This window comes from Sinocyclocheilus rhinocerous, unplaced genomic scaffold, assembly GCF_001515625.1.
Source record: "Sinocyclocheilus rhinocerous isolate Xijiao unplaced genomic scaffold, SAMN03320098_v1.1 scaffold677, whole genome shotgun sequence".
Classification (NCBI taxonomy): Eukaryota; Metazoa; Chordata; class Actinopteri; order Cypriniformes; family Cyprinidae; genus Sinocyclocheilus; species Sinocyclocheilus rhinocerous.
Window position 1 is genome coordinate 1,077,910 of NW_015633185.1, and position 7,673 is coordinate 1,085,582.

General features: G+C 37.3%; 1 protein-coding gene across 1 annotated transcript; it reads left to right on the plus strand.

Annotated features, from left to right (window-relative positions):
* The first annotated feature begins 1,144 nt into the window (after positions 1–1,144).
* Positions 1,145–5,827, plus strand: LOC107743528 (rho-related GTP-binding protein RhoU-like). The gene is made up of 3 exons (XM_016556792.1): positions 1,145–1,666; positions 2,415–2,473; positions 4,464–5,827. Exons 1-3 carry the CDS (start codon positions 1,417–1,419, stop codon positions 4,914–4,916), a joined length of 762 nt encoding a protein of 253 aa, XP_016412278.1. The 5' UTR covers positions 1,145–1,416; the 3' UTR covers positions 4,917–5,827.
* Positions 5,828–7,673: the final 1,846 nt, after the last annotated feature.

Sequence of the window (7,673 nt, forward strand, 5' to 3'; positions counted from 1 at the left end):
AAAAATTAACTTAAATGATTTTAGCAAATGGCTGCAATATAACAAAGAGTGAAAAATATAAGGGGGTCTGAATACTTTCAAAAAACGATATAAATACTGTTCAGTTTCTTGCACAGACCGATCGTTTCGTGTCTTTACACATCAATGTATAGTCACGAGCCGCAGGGTTTAATTTGGTTTTGTTTGTGTATATTTTTTTTACTCTCAAAGCCGTGATTCCCATTCACTTCCATTATAAGACTGACAGACTGCAACGGTTTGAGTTAAAAAAAATCTTCGTTTGTGTTCTACTGAAGAAACAAAGTCATCTACATCTTGGATGCCCTGGGGGTAAGCAGATACACATAAAATTTTCAAGATAGTTCACCATTTTTGGGTGAACTATCCCTTTAACTACTTGAAGAATTTAATGAGAAATACGATGCTAGCCCTACTTGAATAGTCGCAGTGTTCTTATATTATGTATGTGTGTGTGTGTGTGTGTGTGTGTACTTGCATAACCATATTTTGGGTACAAATTTGTATCCAAAAGTGAGCAAAACCTGACAAAATCGCCAAAAAAAATAAATCAATTTGGGGACGTCCTCATTTGTAAAACTGGTATGAAAATAAAGTAAACAAAGTTTTTTTTTAAATTGTAAAAATGCAGAAAGTTTTCTGTTAGGGGTAGGGGTGGGTTTAGGTTAAAAAGTGTATAACTATCTGTATATAAAAACAATAGAAGTCTATGTAATGTCCCCATTTAGCTAAGTAAACGTGTGTGTGTGTGTGCGCGCGCGTGTGTGTGAAATAAACGCTAAAATGTAAATTTTGTTCAAAAGACACAAATGTATATGAACTTTAACCATTTTGGATTTCAAGGACATTATCCATGATAACAAATAAAACTGCTGACGCGTGTATTTGCGCAGGTGAGTTGAGTTTATCAGTAATGACAACAGGTTTGCTGAACTTCAGTTCACGGATGAATGCAGTTCACAGTGGATGATGTCATGGGCTCTGTCTCAAACCCTAGTCAGCTGCCTACCTTATGTACGGCCAAAGAAGCTGCGCGCGCCTCAGAACGCCATCTAATAGGCGGCTGATATGCATTGTGACACAGCCACAGTGTTTGGGAGTAAAGTGCTCACTCAGATCAGTTTTAGAGAGAGGGTGGAGGAGGGCTTGCCTCATGAGGGCATAACGTCAGTGTACGTGTGGGTTTTGTATTTATTTTTGCTTCAGAGTTGCTTTGTTTTATTTCCAGATAAAGCAAACACTTCTTTATTTGAAATGTAGCTTTAAGCGGACTTTTTCCGTCTAAAATAAATGGACACTGCAGTGAAATCGGAGACTGGTGCTCCGCTTTCTCATTCACAAGTGAGATGATTCGCTGAAACTGGCGTTAAAACTCCTGGACGGTCAGTGTTTTCAGCGATGCCTCCGCAGGGAGGTGGAGAATATAAGCCTGTTCATGGTACGGTTGTGCCGCCGGTACCCCCGAGGAGATTCAGGAGCAGAGATTTGTCATCCGCGGTAAAGATCCGCTTCGGGTCGGCAGCGGAGCGCAGGGTGAATTGCGTGCTGGTTGGTGATGGTGCAGTGGGTAAAACTAGTCTCATTGTGAGCTATACCACCAATGGATATCCCACCGAGTATGTTCCAACAGCGTTTGACAACTTTGCAGGTAAACATCACTCCAGCATTTATAATTAAACTGTAAAACTAAATTGTAAAAAAAATTTAAAAAAAAATTAAAAAGAAATAAAAGAATAATTTAAAAAACTTTAACTACCTGTTAGAAAATCCAGTTTAAGCTGTTACTGATGCGTTTTGGATCATGGTAGCTTTCTAATTGGTCTGAGTTGGTCATTAGTTGGTCCAAACCGCTGGTAGACCATCTTAGACCAGCAATAAACAGCTACCAGCTGGTCATACGAATACCGATTAGGTGGTCAAGCTGGGTTTTGGAACTAATAACCAGCTTGCACCAGCTAATGGCAAGCTTGAACCAACTAGAAACCACTCTGGAACATAGATATGAGTTCAGTTGGATTTTATATGTATAATGTTATATTAGGTTAATTTGCAATAAAGAATGTTAATTAAAAAATTTAATTTAATTAATTTTTAATATATATATATATATATATATTACTATTTTTATGTCACGTAAAAAAATAAATAAAATATATTTATTATTTTAAATTAATTTATGATAAATAATGATCCACTCATTGCAGTTTACCAGTGACCTAATTTAATTCATCACAGGGCCACATGATTGTTTACTGTCTGTTGTTTTTGTGATGAGTTTTTGTAAGGCCAGCAAGTTACCCAACCCATTTCAATCTCATTTGTCACAGTCCATGTGTCTTAATAATGTGCACTGGAAATGGATAAAATGTCCAAATTGATTCTGTTCTCATCCGCAGCGGTTGTAGCTGTGGACGGCAAACCTGTGAAACTTCAGCTTTGTGACACAGCCGGTCAGGTCAGTCCAATAAGCCCACTCAGCACCAGCAGACCCAAACAAACCACCTCACACAAACACACAAGGCAATGCAAGTTCATCAAGTCGCTGTATAAGGATGACATATTGTTTGCATAAACGCATGCTGGTCGAAGCCCTGGTCTCTTAACCGTAAACAGACCCATGAGTCATGTACTAATTAGTCACACGGGTGCCTGTCTGTAAGATAATAGAGAAAGTGATTCAGTGTTGTTTTGCTTACTCATGATAAGGGTTTCTGGTAAAGTTCAGCTGAAGTTTGCAGTCCAGGCATCATAAGGAAGTATGCTTCATCCTATGGGGGCACACTATTATAGGTCAGTCAGTGTTTCTTCCTTTGTGGGAGGGGGAAAACCAGCTCTAGGGGATCACAAATGGGAAGCAGTCTAATTGTGATGAATTGGGCTTGATCCGAGGGAAAGGGAGGCCTACTTTCAGCCGGGGTACAGCTGGGGCTAGTCACTGGAAATGTGAGATCAGTGTGTTCTAGATGAGTTTAGCAAGCTAAGGGGAGACAGTGAAGGGAGGCAAGCCAAGAGAGATTTGGATCAGTCCTGTTTAGGCCAGTGGAAATGGAGGAAGGGAGAGAAAGAGAGAGAAACAGATAGAGAGTAATAGAGTACATTGATGTTTTTATTTTATACATGAATTTGTGCATAATAATTTTCTCTTATTTTTACATTTATTTGTCATCTAAAACTCACTTAAAGTTAATCTTTAAAAATAATAGTAATTTTATTACAATTATTAAATGTAATCTTCAGCAAATTTCAAATTGAATAGGCCTATCTGTTTTACCTACTGTAAATTATTACTGTAAAGTTGTGATGCCTAAATTCATTTGTAACAACATACTTGCATATAAATTATATACAGGACTGTTTGTCATGGGTTAGAATGTGTCCAGTTGACTAATATGAGAAGAAAGCGGTTTTGGCATATCAACAGAAACCAAGCTGGAAACTCATAAGGAAGAGTAAAACAGATGGAATGCAGCAGTAATAAACAGCAGATCTCACATTTGTGTTCTAGGTTCTGATATTTTAAAGATATGGAATCATAAGCATGACCTGGAAGTTACCAGTTTAGAAGATTAAAGCACCATTACTGTAAGATAAGGCTGCTTATTGGTGTTTGGAGCTGTTTTTAAAATTATTTTGTTTACACTCTTGTTCAAAAGTTTGGGGTCAGTAAGATTATTTTTTTATATTGATACCTTTATTCAATAAGTACACATTAAATTGATCAAAAGTGACGCACATTTATAGTGCTACACAAGATTTCTATTTCAAATATGCTGTTTTTTTACTTTCTATTCATCAAAAAGCCAGAAAAATGTATCACGGTTTACACAAAAATGTTAAGCAGCAACTGTTTTTAACATTGATAATAATAAAAAATGTTTCTTGAGCACCAAATCAACATATTAGAAAGATTTCTGAAGAATCATGCGACACTGAAGACTGGAGTAATGGCTGCTGAAAATTCAGCTTTGTCATCACAGGACTAAATTACATTTTAAAATATATTCAAATAAAAAAATTTTTTTTATTTTAAATTATAATATTTCACAATATTACTGCTTTTACTGTATTTTGGTCATTAATGCAGCCTTGGTGAGCGTAAGAGACTTCCTTCAAAAACATTAAAACGTCTTACCAACCCCAAACTTTTCAGTGGTAATGAATTTGCAAATGTTTGTTTAAAACAAACAAGAAGAAAGAAAAAATAAAGTAAAAACTTATGAAAAAATATGTATACACGTATACACATTGCACAACTTCACAAAATGACAAACAGTCATTCTGATAAGATGTTTATAGTACGTCTGTATAATAAATTGTGTAAATCTAACAATTAACAGTATACATAGATGCCCTTCTATGAGGGGTTACTTTTAATAATCCAAAACAACAAGTGTTGGTTTCTCCCAGATGTTTATCTCTACTGAATCTTTCTTTACTCTGGGCAGGATGAGTTTGACAAGCTCCGGCCGCTGTGCTACACCAATGCTGACGTCTTCCTTCTCTGCTTCAGTGTGGTAAGTCCCTCCTCTTTCCAGAATGTGAGGGAGAAGTGGGTGCCTGAGATCCGCCAGCACTGTCCGAGGGCACCGATACTGTTGGTGGGCACTCAGGCTGACCTCCGGCAAGACGTCAAAGTGCTCATCCAACTGGCCCAGTACAAAGAGCGGCCGGTGGACCCCCAGGAGGCCTGCGTGTGTGCTGAGGAAGTGCAGGCCATCTCGTACATGGAGTGTTCAGCGCTCACCCAGAAGAACCTGAAGGAGGTGTTTGACACAGCTATAGTGGCCAGCATCCAGTACTCGGACAGCCAGCAACAGAAAAGACTGAAGAAGCGGACGCCCGATAAAATGAGGAAGCTCTCTGAGTCCTGGTGGAAGAAATACTGCTGTTTGGCGTAGATGTGAGAATATGATTGCGTACTGTTGATATGAATGCGGTTAGACTGGAACTGGCTTTTATGGATAGAAATGGACACAGATCCATCTGCTTTATGAGACCGTGTTAGTGGATTAACTGGAGCACATGTGGCCGTGAAATTAATCAGACATTTTAGAAGAGATCGGCCAGCTTTTGTGATCTAATGGAAAGATTCATAGAGACTCAAAGTTGTCCGCTACATTTTAGAATCTGCTCTTTATTTGGAAAGTCCCAAGTTAACCTCAAATACTCATGTGAACAATTCAGGGCGAGAGTCATCTGTCTTTCTTTACCTTATCTTTTGTTGAAGAGGGTTTCAAATGGATGGTCGGTCTCAGCAAAACCTTAGCATTTTATTAGTGCTTACATGAACAGAATTGCTTGCCTTTGTTATTCCTTCGTCTTGGAGGAGGAGGGATCCAGAGCAATTCAGTCTGAGATACTCAAGTGCTCTTTCATGTATCTGTCAAATCATTAAGTGTGATGTAGAGTACAAGCAGATGTTTGGACGCACTATCAGCTTGACATCACTGACATTTCCCTTGTTGTCCTCTGAGGGTGAATGATTGTCCATTTCAGAAACAGCAGGACGCTGGCACATCTCTCCAGGCTGTCTTGTTTACATTTGGAGTTAAGTCCAGACCCAAACATGCTGTGAGGTCAGGGTCTTTGAGTGCAAGTACACTTTGTAGGCCAGTTGGATTGTATATCAGGTCATTGAACCTGGAGCTTCATCAAAAAGTGTTTTGAGTGAAGCATTTCATTGCTGTCAGTAGGAATCTGATTGAGTCAGATGTTATTGGGTATTTATAGGAATATACAGTAATGTTCATAAGTTTGGGGTTGGTAAGATTTTTTTTTTTTTAATATGTGTGAAAGAAGTCTCTTTTGCTCACCAAGATTCCATTTATTAAATACAGTAAAAACAGTAAATACAGTAATATTGTAAAATATTATTACAGTTTTCTATTTTAATGTATTTTAAAATATTATTTATTCGATGACAAAGCTGAATTTTCAGCAGCCGTTACTCCAGTCTTCAGTGTCACATGATCCTTCAGAAATCATTCTAATAAGCTGATTTGGTGCTCAAGAAACATTCATTTATTATTATCAATGTTAAAAACAGTTGTGCTGCTTAATATTTCTGTAGAAACTGTGATAAAAAAAATTTCAAGACTCTTCGATGAATAGAAAGTTTAAAAGAATAGCATTTGAATTAGAAATCTTTTTTAACATAAATGTCTTTACTGTCACTTTTGATCAATTTAATGCATCCTTGCTGAATAAAAGTATTAATTGCTTTTTAAAAAATCTTACTAACTCCAAACATGTGAACATTAGTGTGTATGCGAACATTAGGATGCGAACAATGAAGGAAACGCTTTTCAGGCCACAGTTTTCAACCAGAAATTATAATGGTTAACATAGCTTTTCAATTTCTGTTAGAACAAGACTATACATATATTTTTTGTGCATGCAATTTCTACAATTAAATTTTAGGTTCTTCATGCCTTTGCAATTTATGGCACTATTTGAAGGTGCAATTTGTACATTCCTGCACCACTAGTGGCATTAAATGAAATTGCAATCTTTTTGTTTTGAGCTAAACATAACAACACAACCAGGAATGTGAGTTTGGTGGCGGCGCTATCTGTATGCTCAAATAATAGCAAATGGGGATGTCCCCCCCCCCCCCAATAATTCAGTTAATTCAATTTATTTAAAGAATTGGGGATGTTAGTGGTGCATACATGACACATTTAAAATAAACATTCTCACAGAAAATCTTAAAAAAACAATTCTTCCATATTTGCTTCAATGCATTTGGCAGACAGTTTATCCAAAGCAACTAACATTGCATTTATGGCATACATTGGATCACTTCATGCATTGCCTGGGAATCAAACCCATGACCTTGACGTTGCTAGTCACTGCTCTGTTGTTTAAGTTACTATTGTACGTTTGTCTCCCCTAAAGGATGATGTTAGCCGCGTCATGCTTTGATAAGCATTGCAGTCCTATCTTTAAATTAATTCTATATAAAATACGTGGAGTGTTGCTCCAGGGCAAACTGCACTTTTTATCAGGCTTCCACATCGGATGAACTGGAAAAGTCACCTGCTGCTATGCGAAATGTAAATGAGCATAAGCTGAATGACACAGTAAGAAAAAGTTAATGTTTCACTGCATAAGCTGGGGTTGGTGTGGAAGTATCTCTAACGTCACTAGTGGCAAACATTTTTCTTTCATGAGCACAGAATGAACCAAGAATGAAGTCAAGATGAGTTTTATGTTTGCCACTTGTAACATTAGACTGTGCCAGAATGTGGCGAGGTATTGAAACAGTGTTGAGAAAGAAGTTAGTGGCTCTCAGCAAGTGATTACAGTGCTGTAAACTGCAAGTGCTGAAGGTGGCATAGTGAGAGTTGAAACCCAAAGCAAACAATTATATTGATTTTAAAGAGATAGTTCACCCATAAATTAAAATTCTGTAATTATTTATTCACCTTCACGTCATTTCAAACCTTGTGACTTAATTTCTTCTGTGGAGCACAAAAGAAGATATTTTGAAGAATGTCTCCGTTGACGTTCATTCTATAAATACACGGTTGAAATATTCTTTGAAATGTCTTCTTTTGTGTTCCACTGGTAAAACAAAGTCACACACATTTGGAAAGACATCAAGGTGAGTAAGTGACGACAGAATTTTTTTTTTTGAAGCATGCTCAAAAAAA

Bases quoted from the DNA above. Each gene is read 5' to 3' on its own strand.
- LOC107743528 (XM_016556792.1), top strand. From the start codon at position 1,417: ATGCCTCCGCAGGGAGGTGGAGAATATAAGCCTGTTCATGGTACGGTT. The intron at 1,667-2,414 runs GTAAACATCACT...TCTCATCCGCAG, and splicing joins AGCGTTTGACAACTTTGCAG to CGGTTGTAGCTGTGGACGGC. The intron at 2,474-4,463 runs GTCAGTCCAATA...TACTCTGGGCAG, and splicing joins TTTGTGACACAGCCGGTCAG to GATGAGTTTGACAAGCTCCG.